This window comes from Melospiza melodia, chromosome 6 (genome assembly GCF_035770615.1).
Source record: "Melospiza melodia melodia isolate bMelMel2 chromosome 6, bMelMel2.pri, whole genome shotgun sequence".
Classification (NCBI taxonomy): Eukaryota; Metazoa; Chordata; class Aves; order Passeriformes; family Passerellidae; genus Melospiza; species Melospiza melodia.
In genome coordinates this window covers 47126259-47146236 of record NC_086199.1, presented here as the reverse complement: position 1 = coordinate 47146236, position 19978 = coordinate 47126259, and the positions used below count along the sequence as shown (strand labels likewise).

Sequence of the window (19978 nt, the reverse complement as noted above, 5' to 3'; positions counted from 1 at the left end):
TGGTGTGTACTCTGGGAATGAGACACCATGGAAGTCTAGTCTTCAGCTACATTGCATCACCCTGATATCTGTAATAATAAGGTGTTCTCCACATCTGGAGATGATTTACTGGGTCACTAAAATAATGATTAAAGGATATTGCTTGCCTCTGTATGACAGGCTTTGTTCTTTGTGTGTCCTATTCCGTTATCCTGCTATGCTGAAATTGAATTTGTAAGTTTGAATTTGTTGAAACTTACCATTAAAACACTCAATTTTTATTTTTAAAGTAAAAATAGAGGACTACAACATGCAATGCTAAGCAGTTACGAGAAAGATCCCTACTGTGGCCATGCATTATGTCTGGGACTCCACTGGAGAAACCTCCAAGGTTTAACTCAGATACACTAATTCCAGCTAGAAATAATAGTAGTAGTAGTAGTAATAATAATAATAATATAGTAATAATAATAATAGTAATGATGATGATGATAATAACAGCAGTCCTTGGCAGAGTCTCCAAACAAGGGGAGCCAGGATAGAGTTAGTAGAGAAACTCATGGTCAGTGTGATACACATTTATACTTCAGATGATGCCTGCTGCTCTGTCCCTTGAGAAGTAAGAGATAGCAAAGGGTTTTGTGGCCTTATAGCATGGCAGGGCACTTTACACTTGTCTGTTTAATTCAATTTTTTACTGTCTTTATGGGTGAATCTGTTTTGCAGCCCGCTGCCTTTTGGAGAAAGAGCTCTAATTAATGGTGATATACCGTGGTTCAGTGGCAACAGGTGGATTTCAGACTAGATATCTGTAACCATTTCCACTCAGAATGAGGGGAAGGATAGAAACTCAGCCCATGATAGTGTAAATGTGGGGCTGCCTTAAGGTGCTGCTTTGCGACAATTGAAATTGTCCCACCATAGAGCAGCAACTTCCAGGGCTCTAGTGAGCCTTGCTGCAAGGAGATGAAAGTTGTGTTTTTTCTGTTGTGCTAGAGTTTTGGCCTTGGTAAAACTGTGATTTCCCTTAGCCCATTTAGAGATGTGTGTGTGAGAGAGAGAAACAGAGATGCTTTTAAATTATTTAATAATAAATATTTTTAAGACTTGCTGAAAGAAGGTAACATGGAAAACCTGACTGGATGATTTCAATGATAATTTATAATGCTGTACGTGTGCTATACTGTATGCTATTTATTTTTCAGTTCTCTCTTTAAAATGAACCTGGTTGTGTAAAGAAAAACATTTCCATCCTTCCAGCTGCTGCAGGGAAAATGTGTTGAGAGCAATGTGTGATATACTGATCTTTGCCTGCTTGGGAGCTGCACTTGAAACTTCCTCATGAGCAGCTCCCCAAGGCTAGGATGTGAATGATAAACGTGTGTTTGGCAAACTGATGAGTAAACCCTGGAACACTGCCAGATAGTGGAGAAATGGAAATGTAATTGATCACAAAGTTTGGGGTTTTTCGGTTGGTTGGAAAAAGGCTGAAGAAGCAGGAGCTGCCTTGAGGAAAGCAGTGTCCTGCTATTTGAAGTCACACCAGTCTGGCTCTGGCTCAGCTGTCATTTGTTTCCAGTGCTCTCTAGGTTGTTGTTGGTGCCATTCGGGTTCAGGGAGACTGTTCAGCTGTATTTAGTTCAGCTTTTTTAAAGCTAAAGTAACAAGCCCCAGTCTCTCTGGGAGAGGGAGCAGATGCCTGAGAAGCCTCACACAGTGCAGATTAATGGGGAGCCTTGGCAGAGCTGCAGCCAGAGCTGCCTGACACATTTACCAGGGCGGCCACTCCTTGAGTTGTGTAATGTGTAATCATAGTAGTGTTTGCATGCAAAATGATGAGGTGCAACAGCCTCAGTTGAATTTTGTTTGATTTAAGGGTTTGCGTTATGCTGTTTCAAACACATTTTAACAGAACCGTGTTTTGCAGATTACTGGCTCTGCTGTAGAGACCCAGCATGTTTCATCAGTACTTCTTTCTGTTTACGGTGAACCTGTAAATCAATTATTAGAAGGAAAGACATGAAATACTGCAAACTTCCCTCCACATCCCCCCAGATAAAGTTAATCAAGTGGATTTGGACAGCTACTGACAATAAAATGATTTTTAGGGAACTGTTTAGTTGCCATCTGGAAACTTCCATTAATGTTAAAAATTCAAAGTATTTGAAAAATCATGTCCCAGCTCTGAAATTTGCTTGCAGACAGGAGATTTCAAAAATAAGCATACATAGGTTCTTCTTATTTTCCTTCTAGTTTCAGAGCTGTTTGATTATACTCAAGCATGCAGGCGAACATTTTTCAGCAGTCAGCAGATGTGGGGGTTTTTTAAACATATTTGTAGTGATGTCAGAACAGCAACAGTTGGGGAGTGTGTGAAAATACCAAGACTAGAACCCAAAATCCACCTTAACAAGCAAGAGTAACAGTTTTCTAAGAACAAGTAGGATCTTCTGCTGTGACCTTCTTGTTCATGAAGGTATTCTTGTCCTCTTCTCCCTTGGTTTATAAATATCACCATCTGCATTTGATAAATGGATTTAGTAAAGATAACTAGCATCCTCTCTATCAGGCACCATTTTATTAAGTCACTAATTCTGTTGCAAGCAGATTTATGTAAGCATTAAGGGCTTTGGTAATCTCTTTTATGTAGTTAGAGAAGGAGATAAAAATGTAATAACATTGCTATGTTCTGGCAGGCTGATCCTTTAGGTGTTGCTCTTGTTACTTCCTTTGTTTGCCTCTTTGAAATAATGTTTTCCCTTTGCTGTGTCTGGCTTGCTTCACAGTGCCTTGTAACAGCAGGGATGGGTTTTGATATTCTGTAACCTTTGTAAAAGCACGTTGATTGTTTTTTAATTATTAACACTTATTGGATTGTACATAGTATTTCCATGGGTGATTTCATTGCACAACCTTGTCCAATGTTGCTTTTGCTTAACTGGGATATGAAACCCAAGTCTAAAACCAAATACTTTGGCTGAAACTTTTGCATCTTTTGTCAGTTATGGATCACCAGGTGTTTTGCATTATTGTCTTTACCCTTGATGAGATACTGCTATTAGCAGCTCAACCAAGGCTGGATCTGCTGGGCAAAGGAGAAGTAAAAGGTTGGAGAAAGAAAAGGAGTGGGGGAAGGGGGAAAGAGCTGTTTGGGAGCAGCTGTTTTGGCTGCTGCTTCTGCTTTCCTGCTTTGTATTTTGCAGCATCTCCCATCTTGATTACTTTTAATATCACATTGATCTTCATAATTTACTCTGTGTTAATGTCTAGCAGTCCAAATTTGAAACCAGCCACATTTTGAGAGAGAATCCTATTCCATTTCTCCCTGCCCAAAAAGAGTTTCCTTTCTTCAAAAGTTGCTCCAAATAGCTGACCAAAAAGATAAAATATTGCCAGTATTATGTCTTGGTATATCAACAGGTGTCCTGTCAAATGTCAGCACTGGGTGAACATACCACTTGCTTGTGAATATTGTTTTCGTATTTGGGATTTTCATAGAGGCTTGTGCTGCTTTACTGTAGCATCTAACATCTGTTTTTACTTAAGTTCATACTGTCTTTAGAAACTGTTGTATAGATTAAAAATACCTGGGAACCAGAGCCTGTTTCAGTGGAGCAATGCTGAAAGCCAGAGGACTGTGTTGGTAAATGCACTTTCAAACCTAGCACCATAAGAAGGTTCTTCATCATTCCAAGGTGTGCTTTTTCTAGCACCTTTGCAAAAGAATATCCACAAGGCTGAGTAATGCATCCTCATTTTTAAAAACGTGCTGTAAGTAAAAGAACTGTTACAAACTTGGAAGATTGTGAATGTAGTATAAGTGAATGCAAAATGCATAATTGCTTTCAAGATTTGATATTGCAGTGATTTTCCTTGTTAGATGGCTGTAGAAGTACTGGATTTTGTGACTGAAATTATTATTGCAATTTTTTTCCAGGAGACTGGCTGGCAATGACCTTACTTTTATCCATCCAAAGGCCTTGTCTGGGTTGAAAGAACTCAAAGTTCTGTAAGTAATTGGGTTTTAGAGCTTCATAGCTTGATCTATGCTTTCTTAGTGCATAGCCAGACTGTTTACTGGTGGGCTGGAGGAAATTTTTTTGCCCTCTGTCCTCCTAAAGTAGAGCTCTCCTACTTTCTACTTTTTTCTTTACAAAGCTTGCTGCATGTGGTCAAGATGACAGTGATGAACTTGACTAAATTAGAATTACTGTATTTTATTAGAACACTTATTTGTTTCTGAAGTATATCTTGTAGCAGAAGAATCAGAGGAAATATCCTGAAAAGGGCATGTAAGCTTTTGTTGTTCCCCACACCTTCAGCATATTCTGTCAGGTACCTGACATTATCAGGTGGTACTATACTTAGAGGTTTAATACACTGATTGTTTCCTACTGGCAATAGAAAAAATTGCCATAGCTTGATGCTTCTCTAGGTGAAAATGGCTTTCTATTAAAAAAAACCTTTTATTTTTCCTTCAGAAATAAGAATTTTCATGGCAGTTGTTTTTCCATAGCTAAGGATAAAAAAAAAGCTTCCTGTTGTTTTAAGGTTTTAAAAAACTCAGTTTGAAAACTACAGCATTTCTGATTATGTAAAGACTTCCAGGTGCTGGCAGGGTAATAGGTGGTTAATTAAAGAAATTTTAAAAAATTAGCAGACCTTGAGGTTTTAAAGAAGAAAACCATAGACACTATTTCTAGAGTACAGATTAGGGAGCTGCCCATTTGCAATACTATTTAATACAATATGCTGTAAATTGAATGAAAAGTGTCAAAACTCTTGAAGACATACCCATTGCAATATTAACACTGGAGGTGCCTGAAATTCTGGCAGTTCTTGGAAAAACGTGGGACGTGTCTCTTAATTAAAAGCTGTGACGTGAATTTTTACCCCAGTATGCACCAAAACTGAGTAAGATTTTATAAGGTCATTTACATTCTCTTTATAAAAGAACTCACATGACATACATTGTCCTGTAAGAGAATTTTGAAGAAACCCACAACAGTATAGCTTAATTCACCTTGGCCCAGGGATGCTCTGTTGTGACCACACTTCATAAATTAGTTTGTTGATACATTGTGTATTGATGCAACTTCAGGAAAAATTACAGGTTTGTGTGTTTTCTAGCATGTGGAAGATGATTCCACAAGAAAACAATAACATATCATCTCTTGTAGCAAATTTGCCCTAGTGTTGTTGTTTAACCTCTTCAGTGAGTTCCCAAGGGAATTTCAGCATATTGTGTCAGCTTGTTCTCTGCAAATTAATGCACTTAGTGAATGAGTTGTAAATAAAACTGAAATAGAACATTGTTTCATTGTTGCCTTTGGGGCATCTGGTCTTGGGAATTCTGCATGCATTGACATACACGAGAAATCTGGGAGACCATAGCAGGAATATGGCCTTTCCTGTTACCTATAGCTTTGATAAAGATGATTGTCCAGTTCTACTTTATTAACATAGTGGATTTTTACAGAACCCTCCAGAATAATCAGCTGAAGACGGTACCTAACGAGGCCATCAGAGGATTGAGTGGCTTGCAGTCCTTGTAAGTTGCCTTACTTTGCTTTTGGTTTGGGCTTGCTCTCCAAGTTCCACTTTCAGTCACTCTTGTCACCTTTGCTTCATTCTGTAGAGTTATGAACTATAATAATGTATGTGTCATAATGTACATGGGGTTTCTGAAAGTGCAATTGCAGCTGGAACAAAGTTTCACAATTAAAATTCATGAGGAATTTTATTTGTCATCTTTGGTGGAGTGACCCAAATGCAAAACTCTTTCAAAACTCCAACACCCGGTACAAGATTGCTGTGTGAATGCAGCAGTGGTGTAGTTAAACTCTAAACCCTCTTGCACATCCCAAGCTATTTGAGCAATTCTTAAATGTTGGGCAAAAATGAATAATGCCCAAGCCTGTTGTATCCAGAGCAAGAAAAGGGATTTCTGGGAGGAAGTATGACTTGAGACATGCAGAGTATTGGTTTTACAGAAAGGTGTTGAAATCTCACAGACAGTTATGAATACCTCAGCCCTGATTGCCAGTTGCACATGAGGTATTTCGTACGTGCTTATCCTATCTCATGGCTTATTATGTTTTATAAAGCATCTTAATCAGACCTTAATAGTTAGTTAGAGCTCTCTAGGTGGTAGATACCTATCACTGTGAGGAGGAGGAGGTGGGAGGGGCTGCAAAATATTTCCTTCTTCCCACTTACCTCCAGAGAGAGAGGGAGGGGGAGAGGGAGTGTAAATTATCTATTCTCTTTGTGCCAAAGTTCAGGTTTCTGGCCCAAGACCCTGTTTCTTTCAGATGATGCATTTTTGGAAAAAAAAAAAAAATAGTTTTTCAAAATAGATATGCAAACTATTGCACAGCTTCAGCAAAGGTGCATTTTTGCATTCCCTAGTCTTGGATCTTAGCCCTTCTTGTTGCAGCTGCTTGGACATTCCAGTAAGGAGGGAATACAGTGTCCACATTTGACTCTTGTTTTAGTGTGTGCATGGAAGAGAAAAACCTTGATCTTGGTGCAAACACTATGCATTGTAATAAAAGCCCTTCAAATTGCATGATGAGAATAAACCTTTAATAATAATTTTAAACAAAACAAAAACAACTTCTTGGCTTCCAGCATTTCTTTGATGCCAAAAAGAGAAACTGCTTTAGTAAAAATGTTTGTCTATCATCCGTTTCATTTTCAGCAAACATTTTTTTTTCTATACACATATACAGTAATGTTTGTTCTCTAATTAAAGTTTAAAATTTTAAATCTCCAGTTGCTGGAGATGATATTTTTATGTGCAAAAGGGAAGGAACAAAATTTAAGAGAAAAAAGAATGAATGTACAAATTAAGTCATTATATATTTTTTAAAATCATATGTTTTTTAATATTTTTGACAAGATGACTGTGTTAGAGTTATTTTTAAAAAGGCAAATGTTTTCATTTTGAAAAAAATGATGATTATGTAGGCTTGCATAATGTAATCATTATAATCACTTGACCAAACATCCTTACAATTAAGATACAAGAGTAACAGTTTAAAATGTGGAGAGTGTTCCCTTTCTAGGAGCTTCATTGTTCAAGAGCAAATTATAAAATATATCATTTTTAGGATGGTGAAAAAGGAGGAAATGACGTTAGTAAGTAGTAACAAGCTGCTTGTTACTTCTTTTTCTGAGGAAAAGCAAATTGAGATTTCCAGATAACTAGTTGGAAATAAGGTGGGCAAGTCCAGCCTGGAAGTCACTGGTGTCAGAGTCTCAGACAGTTGTGAGCTGGAAGGATCACTGCATCCAGCTCTCAGGGAATTGAATTAAGGAATAAATGAGTTACACAGGGGTTGGAGCCATGACCTTGGTGCTATCAGCACCATGCTCTAACCAACCAAGCTCATCTGAAGCTCAGGGGGATTTTATCTTGGTCTTTTTTTTTCCATCTACTGATGTGACTCAGCCTTTTGTTTGTAATTTGTTAGAAATGGGCAGGAATTTGAGAATAAATTGGGTTTTGAGACAGGTGTAGTGAGAGATCAAAAGTATTTTTTTATGCAATTTGTTTACTTCACCAGAATGCATTTCTGTGATTTTAATCAATTTCAGGAAAACTTTGTTAGCATTATTCATGCATAATTACACTGATTATGCATATCCCCTAGTAATGCAGATAGCACCTTCTGGCAAAGGAATATAAGAGTGATCCTCTGAATTTTGTGTCTGAACATGGAAACATAAGTGTCAACATCCTGCTTTATTGTATAAAGAAAAAGGAAAAAAGTGATTTATTCCCCTCCCTAAAGAATTTTTGTTAATTCAAAACTCCCAAGTTGCTGCAAGCTTCTTTTAAAACAAATAATTCATTGCAGAATATGTTAGAAAAACCTGCTTCTACTCTTCTGTATGATCTGCATCCCAAACCTGCAAGTTTAAACATCACTGAACTGCCTCTCTTTTGGCAGTTTCCCAGTTTGCTCTGAAGTATGGTTCAGGGGTATTTTTTTCCTTGGTGAAGGCACAAATTACTTCCTCAAAACTTTAAAGTATATTGATAATAATTTCATTTTAAACAACTTTACAAGTGTTTTCTGTCTTCATGTGCTCCATTTTTTAGCTTCATAGGAAGGCAGCTGCCACAATGTGGTGTGTATTAACAGACTCAGTAAACATACCTGGGTGGAAATAAAGAAGATGGTTATAGGGGCTTCATGGTCTGTAGTGTTTATATTACAGCTGGTGAGTAGCCAGCCTGGTTCAGAATACTGAATGGCAACTCTTTATTTTCTGTTTGCATTGAATATTTTTTTCCCAGCTCTGGCCTCCAAAAGAGAGTTAGAATAGGGCTCTTTATATGGAGGTGAAATTTAGCAAAATTAAGAAGTACTGAGTAGGGTTCTTTATACAAAGGTGAAATTTAGCAAAACTAAGGAGCTGTACTGAGTGGCAGCTTGCTATGTAGCACCCCAGAAAAGTTTATCTGGCAGGATGTGTGCTCACACTGCAGGGTGCTGTGATAGGTGTGGCTGTGGGACAGCTCGAGGGAGAAGCCACTGTTTGTCCAGCTTGTGCCTCTCTCAGTAGCACAACAACCTGACAAAGAGCTTCACAAATGTAAACAACAGTCTTGGTGCATTTTGGTTACTGCAAAGCATCAACAGCATGTTGTTGTTACTGTGAGGCCATGCAGTACTTTGTGTTTTAGGTCTGCACGTGGTGTTGGGGAGGTTTGTGGGCACTCCCAGGGTCACACAGAGAGCAGGAGGTGCAGCAGCACAGTTTTGGAGCTGCTTCCTGGGAACCACCAGGAAGCCATTGAGGAAAGTCTCTTCTCTAAGTGCCTTGGCATATTTGACTGTGATGATTTATTTTGTATTTATTCTGAACTTTGACCCAGAATCTGGGGATTTGTAAAATGGGAATGTGAGCTGCAGCAATCTTTAGGGCTGCTCTGACTGACCCCAGAAACCCAGCTACATAGGGCTAGTAGGAATATTCTGGTGCTGTCCCCAGTGTGTAACAAATATTGGAATGACAATATTTAAACAAAGACTTTCAGATGCTTTACAAAGGAAAGCTTTATTCCACTTGTATAAAAAACCCACAAACCTAATTGCCACCATGCGTTTGCCATCAAACCCAGGAGTCTTCTGCAAGCCTGTCAATATTTGCTGATGTATTAGGTATGATTTACTGTAATTGTAGTCCCAGCACATGTGCACACTTGTCCACATGCAGGGAATACTGGAGCAGTTCACAGCATTGCAGCTTAGCAGTTCTGCCAGATTGGCAGACTGTGGGATTTGGGATCCTGCCAGAGCGATACTGGGCTTTGATAGCTCCTGCCCCTCCTGCTGGGTGGGTGCTCACCTGAGCTGCATGGTGAGTGTCTCCATGCCTGTGGTCAGTAGGCATTTCTGCACTCCCTGCTGGCGCTGCTGACTCCCTCAACAGCCTGATCTGTTCAGCAGGACCATAACCAGTTCTTCAGTCTGCTTCCCTGTCTTAGGAGACTGGAGCAGCCTTGAGGCAGGATAAGGCAGGAGGCATGAATGTGCTGAACTGGCATGGGATAATGTTTTCTGGGAATGGGAATCATCTCAGCCCACGTGGGAAACACTGGACTCCTAATGTAGAACTGAAAGAAATGACAGCAGAATCATGTTTTGCCAGGTAAAATGTATGGCTAAAGCATGGGGACAGAGAATGGAGGCATATTTCAGTCATATTTAAAAATAGAAAGTTGACTGAAATATTTCTGATTGCAAAGTAATTTTCAGTATCTCTGACTTTAAATTAATATAAATTTAAAACATTATAAATAAATTCAGACATATTTAAAATATATGTTATAGCACGTATCAGCTGCAGGCTTGAATTTCTAGCTTTTTTGTATTTTAGGAAGGGTTCCTTATACAGATCAAGTTAATATCTGTCTTTATTTAAAAAGTCAGTTTAGAAACATTCTGCTGGTAATGAAACTGTCTGATTTTAAGCCATAGTTCATGTTGCTGACAATTTCAGTAACATAAGCCATAAACACAAAATGTGTCAGAAGGGAAGATTCCTGAACTTGGAGACAACAATGCAAATATAATCTTATATCAAAAAATACATTGTTCTGTTCTAATTCTGCTATCTTCTTCTTAAAGAGTGCTTTAGTGCTCCAGTTGATAATTCTGTGATTCTGGATTATAGTTTGGAAGGACAGGACATGTCTGTAGGGACAGTAGTGAGGCTGTGGAAGGTGCTCATCAGCAGCAAGGACTAGATGAAGTTTAGAAGCTTTAAACTGTGTTATATGTAGCATGCACCCCTTACTATGGCAGGTGTCTTTTCAGCTAAGCACCTTTTAATGCTTTGTCTTCAGAGGTTTTCTAGTTCCCTGCTTTGCTGTTACTGAGGGGTTAAAGGGCACTGGCCCTCAGATTTAGTCTGTGTTAAAATATGGGATTAATCAGAACGGGAATGGAAGAAATGGACACATTTTCTCTTTAACCTGCAAAACCAATACAGACTTAATTACACTGTATATGTTTTTGTTCCTTGAATATTTAGAGTTAAGAATGTATAAGATCTCTTCTGAGCATTATCTGATTGTGCTGAAAAATCTTTAAGTATACTGCTTTGTACACTTCACCTATTTTTCCATGCCATCTTTATCTTTAGAAGGTGTTCTGGTTTTCTTGAAAGTGGGGTGCGTTTTTTTGTGAACTTCAGGAATTTCTGGCATTATTCTAGGTTTTTTTTTTTTTTTTTTTTTTTTTTTTTAACTGTCTGGGCTTGCTTAATAAATTGCTAAGTTTAAATCAAATCAGGGAATTATTTAGAAATTGAATGATCAGAAATTTAAATGCGATGGTAAAATTAAGTGGCATGGAGGCAAAATTAGCTGAATCCTCTGTGGGGACTTTACAGCAAACTGTGGCCTTTGACTGGTACCATGTGAACAGATGTGGAGAAACAGATGTACTGGCCCATCAGTACCAGCGATGGAAACAGCTTCAGCATGTATCACTAGTTTCTGAGGGCTGCTGTCAATTTGTCTTTGAATCAAGCAAATCCTTGTGTTGATGTTCTCAACACGCAGTGGCCTAGAGAGCCACTGCTTGCTGCAGTGAGCAAACTCTCGGTGTTCTGAAGTGCCTCTGCTAACATGGGTCACTGCCTCCCCCTGCAGCAGGATTTCCCAGGTACCAGCCTTATCAGCACTCCGCTTCCCGACTGAAAACCTCCTCCACTGCTATTGGAGTGATTTCTTTGTGGTTTTTGAAGGAGCTCTGTAAAGAGCAGTGTTCTTTAGTGATTGCTATTGAGCAGAAGAGGTTTAACACAAGAGCTGGGAGTGATATGCCTTTTATTAACATCAGCAGTAGTGAACTCCTGCTGTACAAGGCTGTTAATTAGGCTATTAGTACAAGGCTGTTAAAGCTTCCTAGTCACTGAAGCCTGAAAGAGCCTGTGGTCAGGGATGAGAGCTGGTGAGGCTGGTCCTGGAGGCCTCCCAGGTGTTACCTATGGGGGATGCAGGCTGTAGGGCAGTTGCCCTAAGCAGTGTGTGTACATTTGTGTGTAAAATTTCACTTATATGTGTGTGTTACGTTTGGAACTCCTATTCGTTTGAATTGGGGTAGGCATTCTTACTAATTCTGGTTTCCTTAAAGCAGAGTCAGTTGTTTGAAGAGCCTGCTTTATCCTCTTTTAACAATATATCAAATACTGATGGAAGAGCTGCTGAATGTTTAGGTTTCTATCATCCTTCTGCTCTTTTCTTCTTCTGGAGTTGGGGCTTGTGTGAGGAGGGAACATGAGAGGAATGAAAGTGAAGATGACAGCTCCACAACTGAACTCTTAATTTATAGACTGTAATGTAAAGGTCTCTCACAAGCCAGTGTCTATAAGAAAGCTGGAATTGAAGTAGCTTCAGAAAGATTAAGGTCTAATTTGAAGAATATACTTGTATCTTTAACAATATAATGGAAAAAGACAGTCTTTGTACAAAGTCCAGTCCAAGCAAAGAATATTGCTTGTTCTTTGTTAATTATTGGAGCTAGGGAATATGCCCTTTAAAGAAAAGTTGTGGTCCTTAATTGTTAATGTTTTGTGAAGGTTGTCAAATATTTTAGGTTTGCTTTTCAGTTGTTTCACTAAGTGCTTTATGTGCATTTCACACAAAATAGGAGTGTTCCTGCTGTGTGCATTCAGTATCATGTGGATAAGCTTTGACTGTTTGGAAGAGAAAGGAAAGCCATGGCATATTAGGCTCTTAGGAGAAATGAAGGAACACAAAAAATTATGGATGAGGCCAAATAACTTAAAAATACCTCTTTCACTTTCCACACCTCCCTGGTAATGTCACTGGTGGGTGGTGGTGTTCTTTCTCCCCTCACCTCTGCTGCTGTGGGCTGTAGAAAATAAACATAACAGCTGGGATGGCTGTGGGGAGTCATCAGTTTGAAGTGGGGTACTTGGGTACTCAGTCCTCCTTCCTGTTCTGGGAGACAGAGGGCTTGGCAAAGCCAGCTGAAAACTCAGGGTGAGACATCATCTCCATGACTGTCTCTGTTCTTCCTGGCTGAGCTCAGCTCCTCACTGTGTGTGTCCATCATTCCTCTGTTCCCTTCCTCCTTTAAGGGGAGGAGAGGAGGGGCAGGACAGCAGGTTTTCTTGTGTGCTTTTGTTTTCCAAAGTCTCCTAGAATAAATGGGATTTAGCAAGGTGCCAGTGGAAGTACAGATGGACTAGATGAGGCCTGTCTCTTGAGTATGCTTCTGCTCTTAAAAAAAACCCCAAACTGACCCCCTCCTTCAACAAAAAAAAACAAAAAAAACCAAAAAAAAAACAAAAAAAAACAAACCCACAAAAAACCCCCAAACTACCAAAACACAAAACCCAAGAAAAACCCCAAAAAAACCTCAGAAAAAAAGGGAGGGGAGAAATTAGAAGAACTCTGATATGTTTATTCCATTGGGAAATAATTCTTTGATCTTCAGGGAGCTGTGTAAATTTAGGAGAGAAGAAAGGTAATTTCTAGTTGCTTTTTTTCTGAAACAGAGCCTCAGGCTTTTTTCCTCTCCCCCAGCCTCTTTGTTTTCCTCCTTTATTGTCATCAGACTTGAGTTTCTGTGAGATGTTCTGGTCTCCATTCAGCCTGAGAGCATTCAAGTAGAACATCATACACAGCTCTCAGACCATGGGCAAATGATGAGGGGATGCCAGTGTATGAACCATAGGAATTCACTCTTTGATGTATGGCTTTAGAGCTAATGACACCTCACTCATCTTAGGAGAGAACTTTCACTGCAGATAATTTTGTAAATTCCCAATTGTAATACATATTTGTTGCTTAATTTGGTGCATTTTTGGACTTTTTATTGCATGGAAATTCAGCTGATGGGTTTTTTTCATAATAATTTGAAACACACAAACTGCATGCATCATGACAACAAACCTCTGTTTTAAGGAAAAAGATGAAGTGTGTTAAATTTGTGATCAGCCTTGTCTTCTTCATTAACTCTTAGTCAGGGTTGTATTTTCCCTTTGAATTCTGCATGTCCTTTAAATACTGGGATCAGATCTGTTGTGACTGTGCCTGGGGACAAATGCAGTGAAGTCACTTGGTCCACACTGCCTGCCCAGAGAAGGACAGGATGAAGGGCTGGGGGAAATTACTTCTGAAACTCACCCAGCTAGACTTTCAAGAGCATATCTGTTCCTGGCTTTAGAAACTGGAGAGTGCTAAGGAATTCCAGAGCTGTGCTGATTTGTATCTTAATGAGCATCCCTGTTACTGGAGGAGGGTGTGTGTTCTGTGTCTCTGCACCATGGCTGGTGCAGCAGTTGTTTCACACCAGCTGTGCAAGGTGCTGTCACAGAATCACAGAATAATGAGGTTGGAGGAGACCTCTAAGATCGAGTCCAACCCATGCCCTAACACCTCAACCAGACTATAGCACCAAGTGCCATGGCCAGTCTTTTTTTAAACACATCCAGAGGTGGTGATTCTACCACCTCCCTGGGAAGAGCATTCCAGTACTTTATTATTCTTTGGGTGAAAGATTTCTTCCTAATATCCAACCTATCCCTTCCCTGATGTAGCTTGAAACTGTGCCCTCTGTTGTCCATCCTCTTTCCTTATATTTGCAGGGAAGTCACCCTGGTACAGCTGTGTGGTGACCTGGAGAAGGGCCATCAAATGCTGCTCAGTGCTCTCTGCTCTGTGCCTTCTCAGACCCACTGAGGTCCATGGACTAGGAATGTTTTGCTTCTTCCCAGCATATTGTATAACCTCTGGGTCCTAGATATGTCCCCTTGTCCACCCTTAGTTACTGCAAATATTAACCCTGTCATGGCTGGAACCAGGACAGTTACTATAGCTAATTTTTCAATTTGGATTCATTTAGGGGAAAAATATGATGGCAAATGCAGTGGTGCACAGTAGGTAATAGTGCTGATGTGCTATTTTGCCTTTTGTTCTGGAGAATGTTAGAAAAGATCAGGGGCAATACAGCAATCAGTTGTAGTTGAGATGTTTTAATTTGTGGGATAATTCATAACTTGACTTTCTTCACAAACAGCTTTTAATAATCTTGTTCTCTAAAGTAGGTGCTTTGTTACTGTATAGCAGTGCCACAAACCAAAGCATACAACAGTACACGATGCTGTCAATAAGGGTGACGTAGGGATAATCCATTCAAATGAGTCAATGCCTCTGCAGTCTTAGCCATGCTGTCAAGCTACTGTTTGAAAGAATTTTTGCTGTGTTTAAAGCTAGGGGTTTTGTGGGAGATGCCTTATAGAGTTATTAATTCATTTTGGTTAGCATTATAAGCATATCAATTTGTTCAAATGTTTTATTAAAAATGTCTGAAAAGTTTATTATGAAACTTTATTTTATAGGGTCTTCATTTGCCTTTGAAAAGGTTTTCATGGATCTTTTAATAACACTTCAAACTTGGAAGTATTGAATTATTTAAAATAATTCACACATAAGCTTGAACAGAGATGTTAATGAATAGTAGGACTTCAGCTGGGCTTTGCTGCTGTGCAGTTTGAGTTTGCTGATGAATTCTTTGTTCCCCTGCAGGCGTTTAGATGCCAACCACATCACTGCCATCCCAGAGGACAGCTTTGAGGGGCTGCTGCAGCTGAGGCACCTCTGGCTGGATGACAACAGCTTGACAGAGGTTCCCATCTCTCCACTCAGCAATCTCCCCTCCCTGCAAGCCTTGACTCTGGCTCTCAACAGGATAACTCACATTCCTGACTATGCATTCACCAACCTTTCCAGCCTGGTTGTTCTGTGAGTGTTTGTGTTTCACAGGGCACTTGGCTTTTCTCTGCAGTGACAGTTGTAGTTCATCCAGGGTGGCACTGAAAATGGATATTTTGCTGTGTTTTAGCTCAGTTGGCCATTGCCAACCTGAGGTGATACCATGTATGGTAGAAAACGTGCTTAAGGTTTGCTAAAGACTTTCTCTTAAACAAAAAGCCACATTGTTTGTGGGTAATGAGATTTGATTTCTGACATCTCATTACATCATGAATACTTCAAAACAATGGTTGTCACAGCTTTCAGAGATACGAAAAGAAGAAAAAATTATTTTAGCTGAAACCTGTCTCTTTGTAATATTAAAAATCTCTGTGGAATAATAAGAAAAATATATTTGATTTCTGTATTTGCTATTTTTTATCACATTTCTGGATAGTGATTAAAGATTTAAAATAGGTTGTCCTGACTGCAAGCAATCTATTCTTTTTCCATATGAGGATGAAATATTCTGTCTGGAAGTGAAAGGTATTTTTCTGTGTAATCCATCCCATGCAATGTTTTTTTCCTAAACTGTTTAACCTCTTGATTTCACAGAAATATCTGCTAATTTGTTAACCTATATGAAGTCATTCACTTGTGTTTTGGTTTTGTTTTTCAGACATCTTCATAATAATAAAATAAAAACTATAGGAAAACACTGTTTTGATGGATTAGACAACCTTGAAACCTTGTAAGTATGTTTCCTAAACTAACTTGTGGCTAGTGTTTGTCTCAGTCTCAGCTTAATCAAGGTTGCCATGCTGGTGTGATGAAAGTTTTGCAAATCAGGCGTGTGTGCACTGACAGTTGTGTCCAGCCCAGTTTTGGAGCTGAAGGCTGGTATCAGTGCATTGCCCCACCAAAAAGGAATTAACTACATTGAGAAGCAGGTAAATACCAGCCTGGGTGAGGTGTCATGCTGGCTGATGTGGCTGCAGTGTTCCCAGCCCTGCTCTAGCTGCTGTACCTTTGCACAGCACTCTGCTGAGCCAGGTGGACAGATCACAGGTGTTTGAGTGGCCCCATGAGTGATAAGGGACACATATTTGTTTCTCAGGTTTCCTGTAGGGTTAAACATCTCTAGGATACGTGGCCAAAGCTGTTGTGTGACAACAGGAGCTTTCTGAGGGAGTCTCAGAGGGCTGCTGCTCCACTGCTCCTTGTCCTGAACCTCCCGAGTGCCTCAGTGGCAAGGACTGGCTTTCAGCTGCTTGGGTCACATTTGTCATTTCCCTGCAGCTCACTCAGAGGATGTCTGATAAGTGATATCTCCCTCAGCAGTGCCTTTTGGTATGCTTTGGGGAATGCCAAATTAGTGAGACTAATGAGGGAGGGCAAGGGCAAGCCAGTGACAAGCTCTGTTAACATGAGGATCTGGGAGGAGTCCAGAGATGCTGCTTACTTCATCTCTCTCACCCTCAACTGAGCAATGACGTGCTGGGTAAATAGATACAGCTGACACAGCACTCTGAAAATGGCTTTGCCATTATTTATTCCATTATAAGGAATAAATATTTATATAATGGAATAAATATACATATTTATTCCATTATAAGGAATCCCTTTTGCAGAGGTCCTGACATTACTGCTGGAACAGTGACAGCTTAACTGAGAATTCAATAGATCCTCATCACCAATCTGTCATGAGGTTTTTTGTGCTGATAGTCAGTATTTATAATTGGTTTTGCTGCAAGATCTGCTTTTACATAATGGTTTATTTACTGTTTGTTTTATAAAGCCTTAACAAAAGGTATTCTTAGTCAGATGATAGTAAAGAGTAGTGATTTGTATCTACTTTTAAAAAAAAATCTTTGAAATCATAGTTCATTTCTGTGTAAATTCTGCTGAAGAAAAATCTATGAGGTATTGAAAAATACGGAGCTTTGCTGTAAGGAAATATTATATGACTTAATATGAATAATCCTCTGGGTAATATTAAATATCTTACCTGAGTTATTAGCTGGTTACAAAGTATGTAAAACATCAGAAGATTAAATCTAAATTGAAGTTATTCTATGGTCTAGTTAAAGGTGTTCTGAGAACTTTTTTCTTTTGTTGGACTGTCTTAAACAAAAATTACTTTGACAATTCATGGCTACTGTTAAAAATTTTATAATGTTCTTGCTTTATTTCTTCTAGGGATTTAAATTATAATAACATGGTAGAGTTCCCTGAAGCCATAAAAGCACTTCCAAGTCTAAAGGAGTTGTGAGTATTACTTACTCTCCCTTTTTACTGGTTTTCTTTCTCCTTTTCATAAATAAAAAGGGGAAAAAAATCCTGGATTTAAGAATGCTTGACTCATTGTGCAGGAGCCTAAATTAGGTTAAGTTATGCTAAGTGAGGTTATAATTAAAAGAAAATATAATCATCATCTGCAGAGGGCATTGTTGAAAATTATTTTGGAGTTACATAAGCAGGAGAAGCATTAGCATCTGGATCAGGAGAGGGTTTTGGCCTCCAGGTTAGGTGCTCGGTGATGCACGTTTTCCTTGTGCCCTCCTTAAGAGATGAGTGGGAAAAGTGAAAGTACAGCATCATGTTGGGTCAAAATAATTCCTTTCTAATGAAATATTTTCAGCTTAGCTGCTGTGCAGTAGACAGAAATCATTAAAATTATTCCTGCAGATGGACTTAGTCCTGTTGCAATCCTTGTTAAGGCAGGATTGGGAATTGAGTAGGTATGATGAAAATGACTACTGGTTGAATCTGCTGCCAGTATAGTTTTAAATGCTAATGTTTAAGTGTTTTTCTTTGCTATTATCTTTAGGGGATTTCACAGTAACTACATTTCCATAATTCCTGATGGTGCATTTGCAGGAAACCCCCTTCTGAGAACGATGTAAGTAGTTTTCACCTGTCTATTTTTAGCCTTTTGCAGACAGTGACTGTAAGAACAAACACTGAAATGTGTTTTTCATTTCCCAGACATTTGTATGATAATCCTTTGTCTTTTGTGGGGAACTCAGCATTTCAGAATCTGTCAGATCTGCATTCCCTGTAAGTACCTTTTTGACAATAGTGTACAATAAATAGATATGAAATGTTGTGGCTAAGAACTCAAATTTTCTGGCTCCCTCTTACCTAAGAGGGTTTTTTTTTCAGTAGGCTCTAATAAATATTCTTATTGTTGGGAATATCTAGTTTCTTAAGAAGCTCTATTAAATATGCTCCACAACTTGTTTATTAAATTACCTTTCATAAAATATATAACCCAAGGCCAAATGCTCAGATTCTTAGTTAAACAATCTGCAATATGTTTTTTGAGCAGGGATGTACATGGTGAGAATGTTTTGCAGGTTAGTGCATGTATGCTCTTAAAAGATACCACTTCTGGGGCTGATGAATAAGCAAAATGGAGTGAGACTTGGAACTGCAAGCTGCACTTTTCATGTGTATTGATAGCACTCTTTGCAGCTTGATGAACTGCAATTCTTTATTCGTGGAGGAGTAATTTATTAAGCAAATGAGTAGCAGAAGAAGCAGTGAAAAGACAGCCTTTCACACATTATTCAAGTATAAAATTTAAAAGCAGTAAGAATGTTAGAATGTCTCCTTGGTGTAAATATCTACCTGATAATAAGACTGAATGTCACAATTCAATTTCATAGTACTTCACACCTGATTTTCATGGGGATTTTTTCCAGGGTCATTCGGGGTGCCAGCATGGTGCAGTGGTTTCCTAATTTGACAGGAACTGTAAATCTGGAGAGCTTGTAAGTGCCTTCTGCAGAAATAAATTAATGGGTTTACCTCTTGGGAAGTAATTGAAATCTGATTAGTGGATCTGGAGAGAAACAGCATGTATGTTCTCTTCCTGACAATAAATGTAACAGTACAGTTTTCCTCACTGTGATACCTGGGTGACACTTAGTGGGTTCTTTTTTAGTAGGGGAAGCTTAGAAAAGCCTATGAAAAAGGCTATTGATACTAACCCCCTCTCCCAGAAATGAAAAACAGAAAAATTGTCCTCTTCAAAAAAAAACAAAAAAAACCACCCCACTATAACAAAAAAAAAAAAAAAAAACCCCAAAAAAAAAAAAAAACCCAAAAAACACCAAACCCCATAACAAAAAAAAAAAAAAAAAAACAAACCCAAAACAAAACACCCAAAACCACCACCAACAACAAAAAACCTCCCAGAAAACAAAAGCAAAAATATCCCAAACCAACCAAACAAAATTTGGTGGGTGAATCTAGCATCCCAATAGCATTCTGTTCTTATATATCCTTGTTATGCCATCTGTCATAAATAAAACAAGCATTTATATGTGTGGCTTTGTTGGTTTTTTCCCCCCCCAGAACCCTTACAGGAACCAAGATAAACAGTATTCCTGTTAATTTATGCCAAGAGCAAAAGGTGCTTCGAACTTTGTAAGTATAATATTGTGCCTCTCTTCATGCATCAGAATGTTTTGAAAGAAACTTAAATCTAATTTAAAATAAAAGTGTTGCTTTCAACTTTTCATCCTAGTAGTCCTTCCAAAGTTGGAAATGTGGTTTCTTGATTGTTTTTTGTTTTGGTGTAATGCCTTACATTCCTTAAGCAGAGTCCCCTTTATTAGGGGTATGTTGCATTTCTTTCATGCGTTAGAGAGATATGTCAGGTGGTGCTGCAGAGACCAATCTTCAAATTTGTTGTGCCACCACTCATTGTTAACAGAAATGTACTCAGCTACATTCAGATGTTAAAGT

General features: G+C 38.8%; 1 protein-coding gene across 1 annotated transcript in view; it reads left to right on the top strand.

Moving 5' to 3' along the window:
* LGR4 (leucine rich repeat containing G protein-coupled receptor 4) overlaps positions 1-19978 on the top strand; it is a 74312-nt gene that overhangs the window by 42735 nt on the left and 11599 nt on the right. The window contains exons 3-11 of the mRNA XM_063160532.1: positions 3917-3988; positions 5459-5530; positions 15059-15274; positions 15903-15974; positions 17423-17491; positions 18054-18125; positions 18212-18283; positions 18931-18999; positions 19586-19657. Coding sequence (XP_063016602.1) covers positions 3917-3988; positions 5459-5530; positions 15059-15274; positions 15903-15974; positions 17423-17491; positions 18054-18125; positions 18212-18283; positions 18931-18999; positions 19586-19657 — 786 coding nt within the window. The remainder of the gene's footprint in view (positions 1-3916; positions 3989-5458; positions 5531-15058; positions 15275-15902; positions 15975-17422; positions 17492-18053; positions 18126-18211; positions 18284-18930; positions 19000-19585; positions 19658-19978) is intronic.